Consider the following 20,807-nt stretch of genomic DNA (forward strand, 5'->3'; position numbering starts at 1 on the left):
TTTCATCTAGTGCAATCAGACAGGTAATCCACCTGTATTACAGTCACTCACATGTCTTTTACTTCTCCCTGTTGAGTAGTAGCTCTGGAAGTCTTCTGAAGTGCAGTTGCTGGAGCAGAATTGGAAGCTCTTGCCAGTTGGGAGATCTTAGGGTATGTTGATACTGTGCAGTGCAGTGTGATGTAGTGCTGTGCAGTCTAGTAGAAACACAACACATCTGGAAGAGAGAGCTAAAGCCATATCAGTGCTGTACCTCAAGCCTTCACTAATGGCTCTGCACTACATCACATGGAGGACGTGGCTGTGAGCAGCAGTAGCTTGGGGCCTCTCTGTAGCATGGTCCCTAGATCACAGCAACACATTCTTAGAGCAGCCGTGGCACAGGACTAATGCCTGCAGGGTCAGGGTGAACAGCTTTATAATCTCCCCATCCCAAACAGCTGTGTCAAAAGGAGGTACCAAGGATCAGAGCCTATACCAGTTAGCACAGTAGCATCTCTGTAGCAACAAAGTATATGTAATTTCTAAAATCAAATTTTAGAATAAACCTCTCAATTTAAAAAATATGTGTGTGCATATTTGTGTGTATATATGTATGTTTGTATTGTTCCATGAGTTTGAAAAATGAGAGCATGTAGAACTGTTTTGTTGAGTCATTAAAACACAAGATGAGCATTCTAACATTGGCGTAACATTGGGTTATTTTACAGATTTAGCAAATATTCTTGCTGCATATATGTTTTAAAGTCATTGCAGGAAAATACTTTTGTTTTATCTTACCGTTTCTTTCCATTAAGGCAACCCAGCATTATTCGTAAAGGCATTTTTAATTGCATTGACATTTTTCATTTAAAATACAGTTGTCGTTGTTTTTTAAAAAGTTTAACTCTAGCATTCAGTTTCCTTTCTGCTTTTCTTTAAAGGTTTGGATTCATTCATTGTAACTGAAATCTGTTTCTGTAATCTTTCATTGATCTCAGCTGATGCTATGCCAGGTGTTCAGAGATGGCAGACACGCCTCTGGACGCTTGTAACCAAAGTTATTGAAGCAAGGACTTCAGGAACCATGGCCAATCCTGAGCTTCTGAATAAGAAAGAGAAGGCTGAAGCCAGAAGGATCTGGGAGCAGAAGAATCTGGTGATATCTGAGGTTAAAAGAAACACTTACATAGTTTGTAAATGACTAAATAAGTTGTTGCTCATGCTAAAATCCTATGCTTGACTCACAGAGCCAAAAGTTCTTTTTACCCAGATGAGGAGCTCATAAAATAATTTTTAAGTGAACTAATCTTTGTATAAGTAATTTTATTTACCTACAAATCTTATGGGACAGAACTCTTGCAAAATAGTAAGATTTGGATTGGCAAAATTTCTCTGCTGTGTGTCTCCTTTAAAGTATGAAGTGTTATGGCATTAAAAGATTATCAGTCTGGGTTGGAGTAACTCCATTTCCAGTAGCAAAGCTATAGGTGAGTTATGTAGATTATTCCTAACAAGAACTTTTGATCTGTTTGCTTCACACCTCATTATCATGCCTGCTGTTTCATATAGAATGAAAAAAAGTTGTGGGAGAAAATGTATTAGTATATCCTAAACAAAAAAGTACTGAAATGATTGTTCATCTCTTCTTATGTTTGTCTCATGCTGTGATTAGTGTCAATTCAATTATCAGAAGGAGACATAAATACCTGCAAAATTAACTTAAAATATTTTTCTACGGATGAAGACTTTTCCTGATTTAAATCCTGTGGTGAGGGACCTTCCAAGTGTTTTAACAGACATTAAAATTACAATCTTGCTATGGATGGACAAGCTGTCAACAGCATAACTGGATTTACAAGTATGAAGGCCTCTTGTAGGGGCAAAGGGAAGATATTTTATTAAAGAAAATAAAGGGTGATTACTAATACACAGTTCTAATTGGCATTGATTGAAGCTTTTAAAATCCTGAAACAGAGTGAGAGCTAGTCAACTGAATTTTTATATGATTATTATTTCCCCATACACACATGTGGTTGCATATATGATGTGTTTGCATGCCGAAGTGATTTTCATGTAAGAGGTAATATACTCCATGTTTGAGAATAAGTAATTAGTGACAGACCTTTTCTTTTAATACAAGGTAACAGAGTACTTTACAAAGGATCATTTGTTCAATGCAGCTATTTCTCGATTGATGAGCCTCACTAACGTACTCCATGTAAGTATGTGATCTGAATGAAGGTATTTTTTCTGTCATACCCTGTTCCTGTAAGTTTTTATACAAAGCAGGAGCTGCCCAAACTATAGGTCCAGCATTCCAAAAGTCATTTGTAGTCATTACCATTGCTACTAACTCAAGAGCCTCGTGGACTTAGGTGGAATTATTTGGTTCAAAAGCAGCATGTTCTAGTCTCACTGTAACCCTGAGATACATTGTTTTGCAGGATGAGCTTGACAGTATTAGAGCTACTAGGTTCTGATGTTTACACCTGCATCCTGTAATTTCAAAGGATACCTTTTGTTTAGCTCTGTTCTTTCTTCTGTTTTTAAACAATTTGCTTAGGTAGCTAGGTACAGCAGTACATTGTAGAATTATCAAACGTTCTGATTTAAAGAAAAGGGTTATTCTTTACAAGGAAAATTGCACATAACCTTACATTCCTCAGAGACAGCTTTCACCACTGAACTGTCTGCTAGTAATAGAGTTTACAAATTCCCTTTTTAAAACAAGAGCAAAAATAACTTAAGTCTTTAGCTTTTTTAATTTAGATTGTTGTTTATCAGCCAGTGGTGATAGATCAAATACAATAAACTCTTACCTTCATTTTTGTTACTACTCTTAGATCTGGTTGAGCATTCTTTTAGACATATAATGGTAATGTGATCTAGACCAGAAATCAAATTAAAATGTGGGGTTTTCAGCTTCTTTGTTGAAATACTATTTTATACCCTATGGATTCCAAGGAAATTATTGGCAAAGTCAAGGAACTTAATGAAAAGTTAAGTAGGGCATGCACAAGTGCTATACTGAAATAACATAAGTCTGGGATACTGTGTGGTGTTGGGAAGGTGACACGTGGTTCTTTATCTCCAGCTCAGTGATTCATATGCATTTTGGGCTGGTGAATGGTGATAAGTGAATGTTAAAAAGTAAATAAATAAATAAATAAAAATCAGTGTCCTATGGACAGCCAGCTGTTTGACCACTGACATATTTCTTGACCAAAGAAGTCAGTGCAGTGTCTTTCAAGAACAAGTTTCCCTATAGGATGGCAACACTTCCTCTTTCGGTCCCATTTGAAAGGAGGACGTGGGAAGGTGGGTGAAGATTAAATACAGAAAACAGGTAGTAGTTACTAAAGCTTAATCAAATCTAGTTTGCACTGACCTCATTAGTACCATCTGATAACATTTGTGGTCTGTGTCAAACAAATCACTGGGCGTGGACATTTTTCTAGTAGACGGGAACAAGTGTTCATCACACCCACCAAATATTTCTCATAAGCTGACATGTATTGACATTTTTCTGCACTGTTTCATTAGAGAGGTGAATTACAAAATAAATGCAGAATCTGAACTTACCATGGGATGTAATCTCTCTGAGTCAGAACAGGCAAAGAAAGAAAAAGTTTATCCGGCTACTTTTAGTGCTGTTTCTTTTCTATTCAGATATAATAAATAGAGGAATAAAGGTTCTAATTTTGTCAGTCTAGCACCTTTTGCAAGAAATCAAAGATTTTCTGTACTAGAGAAGCTGCACACTTTACTAAAGCAATCTGAACATCAAACTGTAGAAGGCTGTGCTGCGCTTTTCATTCCCAAACCTTCCTTCAGCTCTAAAATCTCACTTCGTCACTAAATCCAGCTTTATGTAAGCCACTCTAGGATCCTGTACAAGTGAACCTTGTCCCAACAAAAACCATGCTGTATTCAGCACAGTTTTACTCTTTTATACAAGTCCTTCACCTCTTCTCAGATAGCACTGATTTTATCTAAGATTGCATTTCTAGAAGTGGCAGCACCCAAAATGGTTTTGAGGGCCACAGTTGTCCACACAGTCTGTGTTCAGACTCCCCTACCAGAGCAGATCCCCAAGGGTCTGCATCAGCCTCTTCAGGATTAGCTTCCAAGTGTTAGAGAGCACTCTGTGACCAAGAGTTGCAATTTTAATTCTCCAGAACTTTTAGTAAAGTTCTAACTTACTATGAAATTACACTGTCCTGAGCATAGACATTGATTTTAGGTTTTATTACTGCATTTTTTCTTAATTAAACTACTTGCCCCACCCACCCCAGAATATTTCTATTAACAATTGATTTTCTTTTCCTTCTGTCTTTTCGCTTAGCAAGCTTCTCGGCCTCTTACTCTCCACAGCGCAGAATTTGAAGATGCTTTGGCTACACTCTGCATCATGGTTGCACCTATGGCTCCACACATTGCATCAGAGATGTGGAAAGGTATTTACAGAAATACACTTTTTATTGATGTTGCAGGAAAAAAGGCAAAAAGTTAACATAATACATGTGTCACTTATCCCTCAATTCTGCATCTATCATGTCACCTTCTGTCGTAGTTCCTAAACAAACTTGAAACTTGTGGTGTTCCCAGATCTGTCTGCTTTTAGTTTCTTTCCCTTTGCATACAAAGGTGGGTTTCTTGAGACTAGGCAAAGAAAGGGAGAAGGAAGAAAAATTCAAGACAGGACTTGCATGAGGAATTAATATGTCAGCTGCTAGCTGCTCCTGTATGTAAAGTATTAAAAGCTGAACCCGAGACTAGAAACAGCCCTTTTTCAAACAACTGTTTCAGTGTCTTTGGACTACAAATATTTTCTTTCAGGAATTCAGGCAGAGAGGACCATGTCAGAGGGCTGTATACTAAAAAGACTAAAGGAGTGTTCAATAAAAATCCTACTCTTGTAAAATTCTCCAGAGACTGAGGGACGTTATGCTGCAAATTAACCTCTCGCAGAGAGTGGGAATGGTAGACAGGAAATTTTTTTAAGATCTATCACAGCTGTAAACCTTGAGGTCTGAATCCCAAGTGGGCTAAGTTGCGTGGTGCTGCTACAGTTAAACCCTGTGAAACAAGGGATGTGGACGCCGGAGTTCAGCAGTTGCTTTTAAGGTTTATTGGGAGAAGTCCCAAGACATATGTGGGAAGATAGGAATATATTCTGCATTAAGACTGGCCACAAATTGCTATGTGGTTTTGGACCTAATGTTAGCTTTTGGATGCTGTTTTAACAGTTTTATTTTCAACAGTCATCCTAAAACTTTCTGCATTCAAGTGTTTACAGAGCAGAGCTACTTAATAGCTTCTATTTCAGAGCTGCGCATGGCCCTGTAATAACGTTAACTGCCAAAGAAAGCCTGCTCTTGTTCAAAGCAGTAACATAGGGGCAGAGACACTGGAAACAGCAAGATACATTAGGGAGAGTGGGGTTCTTTTTGTGTTTTCATTTCCAGTGTTTTTAAGATGTCTTCATAAAGGCTTAATTGTTTAGAATAAAGAGTGGCATCAGACATGATCCACCTGGAGAAAGCTACTTATGGTCAATATTCTCTTACAATATGAAGTACCATCTAATTAAAATTATACTTATATGGAAGTAATTGCCACAACTTTGTTTTCCGCATTGGTTGACATGGAAACAGAAGTGGTCCAGGCTAATTACTTACACATACAGTGCCTTGTGAACTTGAAATTCGAATACATGTTAGGGAATATAGAATTATCAAATATGTTTGATAAAATGACAAAGAACACTAGGGTGGCTTAATTAATGTAACTTGTCAGACGTAAAGCTTAATTCTGTAACGTTTTGAATGTTAGAGAAGGAAGTCTTTTCTTATTACTAAAAACACTGGAGAATAAGAATGGTAAATATTTTCTGGATCTCTCTCTGATGTAAGAATGAAAAGGAAGCATATAAAAATTGGGACTGTATTGTCCTCAGCTTTTGTCTGCATTTAAAGATAAAATTTTGCTTGTGTGGTCCAAAGACTGGGCATTGTAATTCAGTGCAACTAGCATACAAAAACATTGTGTGGTGATTACTGCCTGAAGAATTTTATCACTAAACATGAAAATCACAATCTCTTTTAGCATGGTCATCATTACATTACATCAAAGTTATTAAACAGTTTTATCAGGACAACGTATGTACATTTAACTACTGCAATGTGGTAAGAAGACTATTATTTTGAAATAGCCAACATCTAGCAATTCTGTCCTGGGATTGGGATTTCTGGTGGAAAATGTCCAGCTGTAGTCTAGAGAAAGATTCCCCAAGCTCATGTTCTGAATTGCACTCTGGTTCCACCAAGTCTTGTTGCTCTTCTGATGTAACCAATTTCTTAAACTTTATTATGTATAGGTGATGATGCTTTCTTATTTTAAATAATTTCAGTATAAAAATTAAGCTTTCTAAATACTCTGTTTAGTTTTCTTTGTGCATTGGTTCTCCATACACACTCAGAGTAAGTCTCTCTTTTTGTATCTTGGCTCTGCATCTAAATGTAGGGATAGTGCTGCTTCCTCTCTTGTAAACTAGTCAGGAAAAGGACTTTGTATATTATTAGCTCTATAAATAACACCTATAGCAGTGGACCCCCACACTTTGATGGAAGCCTCTGTCTGCTATTGTAATGCCAATAATAAACAACACATAAGCAAAGTATTTATAACTAAATATTGACATTTCATTCTAAAATAACTTGTACGCAGCCTTTACATTTTGTTTGCTTTAGTGATTAAAACAAGCCTTTTTCTTTCTACAGGGGAAAATGAAACTGAGAAATTTGGAAGCCCTGTAGTTAATATCAAACAGATAATTTTGCAGTTGAGTAAGAATGCTGGTAGGAACAGTGACTTGTGTTAACTCTGAACCACATTATGCTTCCTTGTGCATTTAAGCTTTTTTTTGAAGAAAAAGGATTTTGCTCTCTTATTAGTGTTTCTCATTAGAAAGTGTTTACTACATAGTAAGATATGCCTAATATTAATTTTACTACAGCCTTAAAAGAGAGAGAAGAAAAGAGGATTCTCATTAATTTTGCCTGTTTGCATTGTGCTTCACAGGATGAATAATACTTTTACTGTTGCATTGTAATCTCTCATTTTATGCTTTTCTGATCACTGATTATGGTCAAGAAACATTTAAGAAGAATTACAAAGGAATTTAAAAATAAATGTGAAATAATGACAACCTACAATAAGACCTTGGCTTAATGTTTTGTATTATATTAAGTTAATTCTGTCAAAGATTTGAAGACAATTAAACTACAGAACTATAGAAATTTCTGGCTAAGCACCTGGAATGAGGCTTTGTGGAGGTAATAAAATTACTTTTAACAACTGGAAGCTTTTATGCAGGTGCAAATAGTATTTTTTAAGTTTAAATGATAGGTGTGCTGTAAATTGAAAAAAAATCAATCAACCTTTTTTCCTTTTCTAGTTTTGGAATAAAAAGCTAGGCAAAAGAGGCTAGGATCTATAAATATTAAATCTTGAAGGTTCTGATGTCCAAAAATATCTGATACTGTTAGTTTTATTCAGTAATTACATTAAATATTCTCCTTTGCTTGAAAAAAATAACATTTAACTGCAAAACATGATATGATAAATTTTAAGTATCTAACAAATTGTCTTAAATACTTGCATTCTGCTTTTTTGCATTTTATCCTTAACAATCCTTTATCCTTAACATATTTATCCTTAACAATGCTTTTTTGCATTTTAATTGTTTTCCATTTCAATCTAAAAGGTATTTGACACAGATCACAATGAAACGTAAAAAAAAAATTGCAAATCACTTTTTTCTAATACAATAGCTTGTAAAAATTAAAACTTGGCTAAGGGTATAAATATGTATGTAGGTATCCTCTTGATTAGCAAAAAAGTTCTTTACAGCTGGATTTAACTGCTAATCAGTCCATCTTAATGATTGACAACTAATGAAAATATTAGGAAAATTACAAAGATAATTTTAGACTATTAATTAAAGATGCTTTGCTTGACATTCTAAGTAATGACCAGCATCGGGGGTATAAGTAATTTTGATTGTAATAATGCTATCCTGCTCTGTAGGAGTTCCATCAGAGTTCATTTGAAATTTTAGCTTTTTAGTCCACTATGTTTTCTTTGTTAGTTTGTTGATAAACTTTGCAAACTCAGAACTTCAGTTTGATATCCCAAGGATGCTTCGGATGTAACGTTCAACTTTTAAGTACAATTAAAGTAAAATTAGGTAGATTCAAGATACAGCAATTTTTGTTCTTCTGCAGCTGAATAATTATTCTGCCATGGGGTTTAGTTTATATGTGACCATCTTGTTTTCATGCATCAGGTAGGAATGAAGAGTTTGGTCCCTTTGTGAGCTGGATGAAGAGCATACTTCAGTATTGGCAGTAAATATTTCCAGTTTTAGTGAAGAGAAAAGCTGCTTGAATGCTGTTTGATAAGTGCCTCACCTTTCAGCAGCTGAACAAGAGTAACCCAGTGCTTTGATATTTTGTGTGTGAAGTAGTTCTTTCTTCTGCTTAGAGAAGGAACAGTTTTCAGTACTTTGGCGTGTCAACCTAATGGTCTTAATTGTGCAGTGAATACACTGGTTTATCGCTTAATAACATAAAAAGCGACTGTAGCCCCTCAGTGTGGGAAGAGTTCATCCGGCTGATATCTTGGCAGTTTATGAACACTAACAGGATGAGGAAATCTGTTTCCTTCCTGAAACCTTGTATCTGAGGAATATACAGACACCATTTGAGATGTATTTTTTTTTAGTTTGTTTGTAGTAGTACAGTATTTTGCTGTCCAGACAAGGATATGAAACTGCTTATTGTGAGTTGTTAAATTTTTATTAGAGATGGCACATGAAAGATTTACACTGATGATAAACACATCTGAAGATGTATTGAAATGAAACATAATTATTGGAATTTGTAATGTCTAATTGTCCTAGCAACATTTTAACTGTCGTTGCAATAGCTCTATTGCAAGAATTTCTTCTTCTGAGTTCAGTCCTTGCTCAAAAAGTCTTCTGTAAAGAATAGAGCTGAGTAGAAGCTAATTGATGTTGCAGATTTTAATTGAAAATCTGAATGCAGAAATCCCCCTTCACGAATTCAAGAAGAAACACGATTTGGAATTAAAAAAAATATTTTTTTCATCCAAGAGTAATAACCCAAAGTGAAGGATAGTAAGTCCATACAAATGGAGGAAGGCAGATCATTTTCAGAAGGTTAAAAGGATTCATGTGGAGTTTGCTAAATTGGAAACACATTCTAGAGTTTGCTTTTAGCAACCCAGACTTTTCACAGCCCTCCTTGTGCTCCACATCTGTCACTAGGGAATGTATAAAATTAATCTCCTAGCACTGTATTGAGTAAATGTAAATTTTCCTGACTTTACCCAGTTCTGTACTACTATACTAGCAGTACAATACAGTTTTTCTCAGAGCTGTCTGGAAGCAGCTGTTACTGTATCACTATCATTTCTTTGAGATTGCAGACCATTTCACATATGACTGACAGACATACTCCTCCTGGGCTGCAGAAAGGTATTTCAGATACACAACTTGCCTGAATCTGTCAAATAGGAAGATTCATTAAATAGTAAGAGAGCATATCAAGAACAAAGTAACACGGTAACAATCTTGTCCTTGGAAGAGGCTGCAGAGGCAAGTAAGGTACTGACCCAGAATGCATCTCCGCCTACCCTTGCACACTCCTGCTCTGAGCTTTTTAAAAACTCTATCTGTTTGTCTGCCAGTGTAGTGGATTTTTACTTAACACAGATTTCTATTGTTTGGAGTTAGCTAAATCCAAAAGTTATTGGCATTTGGATAACACACCCTCATAGTCACCTTATACTGCTCCCTCTGATCTTCTTATATCTCCTGTTAGAAAATCCTTAGTCCTAAACTCTGATACTGGCGTTGCTTCAGATGCCTTCATTAACTTCCTTTTATCGCCCATTAAGACTTCGTCCTCCTTGCCTTTTCTGCTTTGTTAACCTCTCTGTGCCGGCCCTTGTCCCATGCCAGTTCTTACTCAGTTTACTCCATAATCACATCTTTTTCTCTTGCCTACATAATTTTGTGTCAAACTAGCTGCACTATTGCTGGAATTTTACAGATAATTTTTTCTAGTGCTTTTTTTTCTGTAACACTAGAATTATCTTGCTGTCCTAACTTACCTTGCCGATATATGGTTGCTTCCACATCTTCCTTCTTAAATCTCTTTAAAATGAGAATCTGCTCTTTCCCTCCAAATCGCACCTTAGGGGAAGTATTATGCTTATGAAACACTCATGTAATGCTAATAAAACATTGCCATCAGCTGAAATGGTGTTAGACTTGTCCTGTTCCCTCCTTCTCTCAACTCACTCATTTACAGTAATATAATATGCGTTAAACTTGGTGTTTTAACTTGGGCTCCAATGCTGTGAGTTACTCGTTAGGGAAACCTTGTCTTAGTATTAGCTTGCTAGTCAGTAAAAGTCCATTGAAGTAGATCCAATTGCAGGATCAGGACTTCAGATTGAGCACAAGTGTTGTCCTTGATCTGTCCTGTATGGATGTACAGATGTGTACCTACAAGTAAACGGCTTACCGTAAGTAAAAATGTACTCAGGTGGCTTTCTGTCCTATGTCTGCAAGAGAATCTATAGCCATAAAAGCAAAATAATAAAAAAATGTAAAGCATTTTTAAATAAAATTAAAAAAATCTAAAGCAAAATGCATGGTGCTTCATAATGTGCACTTCACTAGGTGCTTTCCAGTACAATAAGACAGTAAAACAGGTTTTCAATGTTTTCACAATAAAAGTCTGTGAAACGGTCAGTTCTTAACTTCTCAAACAGCACTTTTGTGTAACGTCTCAGAATCAAGTGGAAGGGCTGAAGGAGGGTTCTGCCTAGGTCCTGACAAGTGGACCATCGCCATTCTGGATCATAACGATAAAGTTTCTGGTTTTGTGTGTGTTGCATTTTGAAAATGCAAACCAAATTACTGCGTTTTCTGTGTTCTACAGCTCACAAAACGTGAATTAAGGCAGGAAGCCAAGCAGGCAACATAACTAAAACCTTCATTTTGGTTTCCTGTCAAACTCTGTTTTCTGAAACTAGTTCTGTTGACTTTTGCACTTTTTTTTTTAATTCGGATGAGCTCATAGCTCATTTTCTAACAAGAAAATGAACCAAAAGATAGACATTGTGCTTAGTCACACTTTATCTGCTTCAAAATACATTCTAATTTTTTTTTTATTAGTAGGTTTATTAGGACTCACAGCCTCCACAGGGATTAGAAGTGACCCTGGTTTTGCTTTTGTAGGTAGAAACTCTTGACTTCTATGAGAAAATGGGTTTTAAATAGTTTGAAGAATCCACTTCAACAGGAAAATAAGGAGTGGCCAGTATGCATGCTTCTGCCACAAGGCATGTGATCAGTTGGAAAGAAATGAGCTCATCTGGATGTTCAAAAGCCAAAAAGGGAAGAATCTAGCAGCTGTTGTCTTTAAAGTCAACGTGATAATGAATCACCAATGCCAAGATTTTTTTTTCTGCTTGAGTTCCTGTCTTTTGCTCTTTCAGTTTCTGAGCTACTGTCGCAAGAGAAAAAAATACACAAATCCAGATCCATTGAAGTGTTTTAATGAATTATTTACCTAATAAGATTGTGGCTTAGTTGTTATTCTTAGGAAATGTGCACATTCTTGCTTGCCATTAGAAATAGCTCCCACCGGTCCACCCCACTGCCCCTTTCTGAATCATTCAGCAAATAGCAAGGCTGTGTGTCATTTTACCAAAGTGCTTTGTCTGAAAAAGTGCTTGCAAAAATCTGGCAGATTTTTCTGGAGGAAGTTGCATTCCCTTTATGTCTCTGTTTGCTGTTACTTGCTGTATTAGTCTAAACAATCCAGCTAGGTAAATCCATGTATGTATTATGCATGGATTGGTTTTGCTCCTATGTCTGCCTTTGTGCTGTGTTTTGAACAGCTTCAGGTACCTCAGTCTCAACAGTGAATCTTGCGTTGATGGGTTTTCTTTATGCTCTTGCTGGACTTGCCCTAAACCAGATGAGATTTCAAAGACATTTTGCAGTTCTGAATGAAGCATGTGCATAAAAAAAGTTTTAAGTCTGCATTCTTATCCATACACAGAGAATGTTTTTAATTAAAAAATCCCCTGACTTTGCGAGAATCACCACAGCAATCATCATCAATATTGATCATATTTGACAGTCTCTTGTTAAGTGAAATCTTTTTATTTTGTCCTACAGCTGGAGTAAACAGCAACATAAATCCCGACTCAGAAGCTTTCATTCAATTAAAGAATGTGGCTTCAGAATGAATTGCATCCTATTCTATTACTTAAACAAATCAGGAATGAATTGTCTTGGGGAGAGCAAAGCCTATTTAATAAAAGGAGATAACTTATAGCTGTTTTAGGAGTTTTTAAAAATAAAATCAGAGGATAAAGCATTTCAGAATGTACGTATCATAAGAAGGAGAGCAAGCTGTGCAAGGTATTCTTACGTAGCACCTTTAATTTGTGAAAAAATAGATACTTGACAAAATATGAGAAAATCTTGCAAGTAGCTTGACTTGCAAATTTAGAAGCTACCCAGCGTATTACAGATGGTAAAATAATAAGCCAAAATTGTGTATAATTTTGATTGAGTTGTTAGTAAAATTTTAATCAAACTGGTGGTGTTATTGAAAAAAACACAATATTATGATTGACTTCTGGAAGTAGAGGTTAGCTTGTGTTGCAATATTACAATTTAAAATAATGAACGGTGATCTTCTGTGCTTTTGGCAAAGTTTTGGAGTGCTAATCCAAATCTAAAATGTGCCCACAACATTCATGTTAGCATCCCTACACATGGTATAAAACAAGCACTTCAAAGATGTATACCTTTGTGTTTATAATGTGCTGTATGCTAATCTAAACAATGTTATTTCCTCCTAAGGGACTTACTTTTAAAGTCAACTTTATTCTGTCCTTATTTATCAAACAAATTCCAAAGATCGAATGTTCTGGTTACAATACAGCTGAATATTTGACTGGTTTAATTTTCCAGGTTTGGCACACATGCAGAATAAACTTTGTACTCATCATCACTGGGATGTTGATGTGCTGCATCAGTCCTGGCCCAAAGTAGACCCAGAGTACCTTCAGCCGTCAGATGTTGTGGAGATGTCTGTTCTGGTAAGAGCGTTTTCATTTATTTTCAGTGGTGGTCAATTAACGCATTACAAGCTCAGAGGATGACAAAATTTCTGCTCTTGTGGAAGTCAGTTCTTTTCTTAGGTGGCTCAGTGAGAGGTCAGGTAGAATAGAAGCTGCAATTACTGTTGTGCTGAGTAATTAAAATGGTTTCCTAAATGAAAAAATGTAGCAAGTCTGGAAGGGAGACGATCTAAATATAAATCTTTCTGAGCGACCGCATATTAGTATCTGTGGAGATTTGACCAATGAACAGCTGTGGGCAAGGACGGTACAGTCAAAACTGTGATCAAAATACAGGTCCCTCCAGATTTTTTGCCTGACAGTGCATTTATGATCTTGGCCCTGTACAAAAATGTATAATTAGGTGACATTTCTTGTGGTACCTGTAGTGCTAGGGTTGCCTAATACAACTTATCATAAACTGGGTTAAGTTGCTGTGATTTTTGCCAAATGACGTTTCCCATCTGCCTCGGGCTGAACTTCCGGCACATTTCAGCAGAGCGTATTTGCAGGAATGAGGTTGAGGAACAACAGGTATCTCTCCTAATGTTAGATCTGCATTCCAGTTTCTCTTTGAGCTCTAACACCTTTGTGGTCTAGGGAAAGAGCTGGCAGTTCAGTAGAAGAGTGGACATAAAACTACATTTAGTTAACCTGTAATTTTCTAAAACGTGTATGTGCACATGCACAGTGTAGTCTACTGTCTTTTTTCCTACGTCTCTAACTAGTCTGTATTCAGCATTGTTAAGCTTTATCGTTACATGGAGCACATTAGCAGCAAGTGCCACTGCAGGCCATAGAGAGTCTGCGGGGCTTGGAGCCAGGGGGTGGGATCCATGAGTAGTGTCTCAGCTCTTCCATCAACTGGCTCCTGGTCAGCTTGCATTCAAGTGCTTCATGCTCAGGCATTATGGTAGTCTGTAATTAGGTAGTTGCGTACTATTAGATATGCAGGACTCCAGCCTTTTTCACTGCTCACCAAAGAATAACCTTTAATATACCACGCAGACATTCTGATCTTAAATGTTTTAACTTAAATTAAATGTTTCAACTTAAACACTTCTTGTGTTTCTGGACATTGAATGAGATGGAGCCTCTAGAAGAAGTGTCATTTGGTCATGTAAAACTGCATGCTCTGTGTGTGTGTGCGCGCATGCACGTGTGTGTAAGGGAAACAGAAGCAACGCATTTTATCTATATTTTATGTATTTTATTTTGTTAGCTCCTTTGGGTACGAGGAGTAACTTCAGTTATTTTTGTTCAACTGGGTTTTTTGAGGAGGGAAGAGACTGGTTGGATTTAGGGGAAGTTGTGTTGCTGTAGATTTCCTTAATCAAAGGATCTTTGCAAATAATTTCATATCTTGCCAGATCTGTCAGCCACAGTCCACTTGAACAGAATGAGAAATGCTGCTAAAAACCTAATTTTTCTAATGTTCAACATACATGCTTAGCAGAGGCCACAGAGTATTTTTTCACACAGGAAATTTTCAATTGGCATCTTTTCCCAAACCAAGGAGAACTGAAGTGCCAGCTGGGGTTAATAGCAGACTTAGCCTAATATTCACTGTGGGTTTATTGCTTTTTTTTCCTTTCTTTTTTTCTTAAGAGATAAGTATTCATTTATACCAGTAAAAAGGTCATATATCCACAAAAATCTTTACTTGGGTATAATCACTTTGCTCAAGCTTAAAATAAACCTTCACCTTCAAGCACGGCTAGCAAACATCTTAAATTCCAGTGTTCAGTTTATAAAGAAGTAATGAATGAGAAATTTTGTAATTATAGAAACTTCTTTGTAATTGTGGTTAAAGCAAACATGTTATTAAATATATCCTTAAAATAAAAACTTCAGCAATACAGGGAAAACTCTGAACTCAATGTTTTTAAGACTGTACAACTGAACATAAAAATGCTTAAACATTTCACTGATATTTTTCTGCTGACATTAAAATTTCCTTCCCAAAAAAAGAAAACAGAAGAATAAAAATTAATTTGGCTTTAAACAACCACTATGAAAATTATTTTTGTTTCTTTTCCTGGTTGCCTTCGTCAAAGCCATAGCCTTGTGTAGAAGTCTTGTAATAAGAGAAAAAGCAACCCCTGTATTCTCAGTCATATATTCATGGAAGAATATGATGTATGTAAACACCTTCCTTAGTTCTGAGAAAGCAAGTGACTGGAAGACCAGAGAGACAAGTTCTTTTTTCAAACTGGGAATAATTATTAAAAATAGTGCCTGAGGGGTGTGCCTGGCTTTCTAGTGTAAGAGTAAGGCAAAAAGGAAATGCAGAGGAGCAGGGAGAAATCATCATAAATCTGAATATTTTAAAGTCTTGTGGACACCGTAGGTTTTTGCATGGCTGTAAAAGTAAATTGCCCTTATTAAACCAAGAAACACTCGACATACGGAGAAATTGGTTAGTTGGAAAGAGGCAGCGTCTCTTCACAAGGCTGCACAGTCACACTGAGTCTTTGGGCCACAACCCTATTCTTCTCAAGACGTCAAACTGCCTCAGGCTGCCAGGGATTTGCCTGCTGAGACATTATGGTTTTACTTCTCTTGACACAAAATACTTCATTATTTCCTGTCTGTGCTGGAGTTATGTGTTCCCATATTTAACCCAAAGCAGCAAAAGCCACCAACTCACTGCATCCTTGGCTGATACAATACAGATTGCCTACAAGACAGTCATTTAAATTGACTGGGTATCCATGGTATCTGTTATTCTAAATGTTATTGCAAAGTTGAATATTTTTAATCGTACCATATATTGTTAATGCTGTGAAAAATCTGACCTGAATGTAGTGAGCATTTCATCCTATGAACACACTTCTGACTAGCATTCCTCACATTTTCTAGGTGGTGCAGAACTGTTAGGCAGCTGTGGTATTGTAACTGCTGTTTTGATAAAATTAAAAAAAATTGGTGTCACTTTTCTTGCTTTGGCGTATGAGGAAGGCCTAAAAGTGCACAGATATTTATTCTCCTTTTTACTTCTCAGAAGGATTATGCATCAATGGTAAAAAAATATTTGAGTTGAACTAAAAATTCCTTTCTTCAGCCTCCAGGTGCTTATTTTTCAGTCTTTTGTGATTTCATTTCATCCTTCATAACCTCTCTAGTTCCCTCTAGCTCCCTCTAGATCCAAAATAGTCTAAAATGTCAAATGTTTTTAATAAAAAAAAAAAGAAGAAGAAAAGAAAAAGCAAGAGCTTCCTTCCTCAGGGGAAGAAAGGACCCAAGCCTCATTTATTTCTCCTCTTGCAGTTTGCAAGTGGTTTTTCAGAGAAATAAGGCTGCCAGCACCCAAGTTTCTTGTGCTGGCACTTTTACCTGGAGCTGCCAAGGGTTATGCTGGTCTAGCAAGAAACAGAGAGAGAGATGGAGGCATAGCAGAAGATATTTGTCCTGCTGAGAATCTAACCCCTCGACTAAAAGAACATGTGAATAGGATGCTTGATATGCACAGCGCATGATTAAATCTGCAGATGCTTATTTTAAGAATGGGGATAATACATTTGACTTTGCATCACGATACCTACGGTACAACGAAAGCCATGCTGCAAGTATGTGCTGAAATCATAATCAATCTGCCACTTGATAGGATTTTTGGACTCAGCTCGCAGCGCGGTGTGGGAAGATCAGGAGAGATGCTGTGGGAAGGTACACAGTGTCAGGTCGCCTAGGCTTCTCGACCTTTCTAGGAAAACACAACCGCTAGCAGTCATTTGTTTACTAAGTTGATTTAGACCGCTTGGCTTTTCTGTTGAGAACAGCACCAAGTAGGCTAGTTGTGGCAAGTTTCCCCCTGCCAACATCCATCCACTGGGACCTATTAATTTGCATCATGGAGGACAGTGAATGACATTTTAACTAAGCAGGCATAGTTTTAAACTGCAGGCTGTGTGTCCTAGCAGCGAGCTCACAAGCTTGCTTTATATTCTCACTAAAACTGTATCCGTTTGGATTTTACCATTTTCTTTTTCCTGCGGGATGTATTTCTTTTCTGAAGTGCCCTGTCAAAAAGAACTACTTGTATTTATTTTTCACAAAAGCTTTAAAAATAAACTCTTTTGTGTTTTTCAAGGGATTTACTTTGCACAAGGTGCTAAAAGCGAAGTTTAACATAGGGAGCCTTTTATGATACCATGTTATGGATGCATGTAGGAATAGTTAAAAGCCTACCTACATTATCACTGCAAATTGATGTCAAGTCTAGTCAAAAAACAGAAATGACTCATCCCAGCTGCATTTGAGACTTCATCTTGTTCCTTAAAAATCTGTCCCAACTTCCTCTCTCTGAGAATTGCACAGATTGTTTTATTTTCAATAAGATACAAACTAGGTAAGTGAAGTAGGTCTCTCTCATTCATGGTATGTTGCATACATGTATCCTGGATAAAATCCAGGTGAAAACCAAGCTGTGTGCATTTTTATGTCCAAGCTGTATGAAGCAACATATGTTCCTTTTAGATGATTGAAAATTTGTTACAATGATGTCTAAAGGTCAAAGATCTGCAGTACCTGCAGCAGATTTTTATGCAGGTAATTTGATTGAACTGGATTAAAAAATTCAAATTATTTCATTTGCTAAAATGTGGGATTGATATTCTTTTCATTAATCCACTGAAAGTACTCCATATAAATCTGAAAGCTTTTGTAATAATGAATTTTATGCCAATTCCAGAAGGGGACTCAGTAAGGCTTTGTAGTCTCTGTCCATTATCTACTCTTACTGGATGACAGAAAAGATTTGCAAGACCATTTTATAAATTAAGGTGATTCCCACTGAAGGCCTTACTCAGTTTTACTTACATGATTCTGCCCTGCTGATGCAAAACCAGTATGGAAGCTGCTCTGAAAACCAGCCACACACAGGAAAGCATTACCTTATGAGTGTTTGTCATCTTTGTGGTTAGTGTTAGCTTAATGAGTCATGCGTTTAGTACGAATGCAACATATAATGAGTTAAAGCCTATTTTTCTAAAAATGAGTGAGAATGAATCTTTCAGGTATCATTTCAGCCACAGATATTTTTATTTTAATAAATCTTGTATTTGAATCTCTGTAAGGAATCGCTTAGCTGTAAAGAATCCAAATTGCAGCCTAGAAGAATGTACAAACCAATATTCCCACTTGACAAACCATTATGTTCACTCTCACTATTCAGCTTGTGTAACTATCACGGTTTTAAACTTAAAAGATCGCCGCATTGCATAGTCACATGGTGCTTGCTATCTTCAAAACCAAGATTTCCTATGGCTACTTCTTCAATTTTCCTTGAGTATCGTGAGTCAGAGTTTCATTCTCTTATTTTATGGTAGAGGGACAGGAGGTATCGAGAATTTTATCTTCTACTTAGGAAGTTTGGTGTTGGAGAAAAGGTAATTTTAGTGATGTTTTTTCCCCACGTATGATGAGATGGATTGGATTCAGGAAATGAAATTGCGTAAATCAGTCTAGTAACTTCTGTTTTTCTTGTTTTTGTGTCTCTCTTTTTCAGATCAATAACAAAACTTGTGGCAAAGTTTTTGTGCCTCAGCAAGCAGCCCGCAATTTTGAAGAAGTCCACAAACTAGTTCTTCAAAGTGAACTTGGAGTCAAGCATCTCCAGGGACGAACCATTAAAAAGGCCTTTCTGTCTCCCAGAACTGCCCTTATCAACTTCTTAGTGCAAGAATAGCAAAGGCTGTGCTGGGCCGTAAAAGGGAACTGGAATCTTTCGAGATGAAACCAATTCAAAAGTACCAGTTATGGTTATTTAAATCTCATGTAACGGTGGGGAAGAAATGTTATTAAAATCAGGTTGCGCTAAATCTTCATTTTGGCGTAGAGAAATGTGCGGAATTAAAGTTTTTTATTGGGTCACGGTGAGATGCTGTTTGTCCGTATTCTCTGGGAGAATGAGAAGGAGGTGCAGAAGAACTAAATTATTGTAACAGAATGTAAATGATATTAAAGCGCAGGGGTTTTAGTGTCAGCCTCGGGAATATAATCCTATTGGAAAGCTGGCTTGGCTAAATGCAGAGGCATAAATACAATTCCAGGACTAAGCAACTGCCCTGAGTACATGCTACACCAAATGTTAGGTGTGCTACAGTCAGTCTTTGCTGCCTATATCTCGTGTTTGGGTACCCTACCATCAACTAACATTTTAAGTTGTAAGAAAATGTTACTACAGAGTGTTAATTTTAAAAAGGATTTGTTTAGCACTGGCCAATGGCCTTGGGCAGAGCAGGTAGCCAGGATTGGGGTGGTTTGATACATTTCACATACGTTTCAGAGCCAAGCCAAGAAAAAGGTCAGATTATTTAGCCAAGCCCTGCCTTAGCCGGGATCCTCCTTCCTCGCTGGCATATTTCTGTTGGCTCATATATGAGACATTCAGTTTCAGCAAAAGTGCTGGCCGTTGTTTCTGCACAGAGCAGAATGGCAGTTACTTCCTACGCATGAGCCATCTCAGAGACTTTTGGGGGGATTAAAGAAAGGGATGAGTCGGCTGCTAGAAATGCAGCAGTGGTGAAGGCAGACAGCATGCTTTCTTGCCTCTACACCTAGTTCTTGTAGTGCCTAGATCATAAAATTTGAATCAAAATTCTTTCTTTTTTTTGTGAGGGCTTCATTAAGTGGAAATAGCCATCATGTTTCTAAAAATCAATCAGACTTTCATAAAACACAAAACCATTCTCATGCCTCATTTCAACCGATTTATTTGTACCCTCCATTGCTGTTATATCTACATGGAAATGTCTATTGTATTTAGCAAATGCTTGAAAAAGGGTTTCCAAAGAGACAATTACAGGGTTCATTGTGTAAGAATGTCTTTTCTTTAACAGCCATTAAACTAAGTAGTCCAATAAGCCAGCCATTTATGAGCCATTCTGACAGTTAAGAAGCCGGCAATAAGAACCAGCTTGGCAAATACAGAGGTCTGTATTAACCCTCCAGCCCAGCATTCATCCAGACTGTGTATTAGATTAAAAGGACACCAACAAACATCTCCCAGTAACAGCAAATAAGTCCAATAGATCCTAAGCAATGAGGATCAAGATAGATCACACTGCAGTGTGAGTACCAGCTAAGCAATACCAATACTCATTTTAGTTTTGTGTATTTTTGGTACTGAAGATCTAGCTGCATAATAGAGGTGCCAGGCTCAGAGAGCGGATTCGGCTCTACACATCCCTACTTCTGCAACAGAACTCTTCTGATTTCTGCTTCCTCTTGGACCACACTCGTGCAGATTTTCTCTCCAGCAGTCCTTTGACACAAGAATGACTAAGAAATGGAATATTTATAATGAAGATATGGTCTTTGCAGTCTTAAGACTCCAAAAATCTCAGCCACAAAGGAATGCATTCAGACATTCAAACACAGGCCTTTAGTTGGAGTTAAAATAATTTGAATTCCAGTGTCTGCCTGACATATATGTTGTTATAAATTCATAAAACTCCTGTTCAGAAGCCCCTAAAAGGACTGTGAAAGAGATCCTTTACAGTAAAATCTGCAGCACAGCACAGTCCTGCTTTTCTTCTGTATAAAAGTTTAACACACCCTGTGGAACCATTTTAACAGAGTTTTTATTT

At 37.0% G+C, this 20,807-nt stretch overlaps 1 protein-coding gene across 3 annotated transcripts in view; it reads left to right on the forward strand.

The window, feature by feature from the left end:
• LARS2 (leucyl-tRNA synthetase 2, mitochondrial) overlaps nucleotides 1–20,807 on the forward strand; it is a 92,956-nt gene extending 72,149 nt beyond the window's left edge. The window contains exons 17-21 of one of the 3 annotated variants that reach the window (XM_072853788.1): nucleotides 924–1,150; nucleotides 2,123–2,200; nucleotides 4,328–4,439; nucleotides 13,070–13,197; nucleotides 18,725–20,807. In XM_072853788.1, coding sequence (XP_072709889.1) covers nucleotides 924–1,150; nucleotides 2,123–2,200; nucleotides 4,328–4,439; nucleotides 13,070–13,197; nucleotides 18,725–18,904 — 725 coding nt within the window. In that variant the 3' untranslated portion in view covers nucleotides 18,905–20,807. Of the gene's footprint in view, nucleotides 1–923; nucleotides 1,151–2,122; nucleotides 2,201–4,327; nucleotides 4,440–6,764; nucleotides 7,174–13,069; nucleotides 13,198–18,724 lie in introns of those variants that run through there. The other 2 variants (XM_072853789.1, XM_072853790.1) reach the window with 2 other exon arrangements.

This window comes from Ciconia boyciana, chromosome 2 (genome assembly GCF_034638445.1).
Source record: "Ciconia boyciana chromosome 2, ASM3463844v1, whole genome shotgun sequence".
NCBI classification, from domain to species: domain Eukaryota; kingdom Metazoa; phylum Chordata; class Aves; order Ciconiiformes; family Ciconiidae; genus Ciconia; species Ciconia boyciana.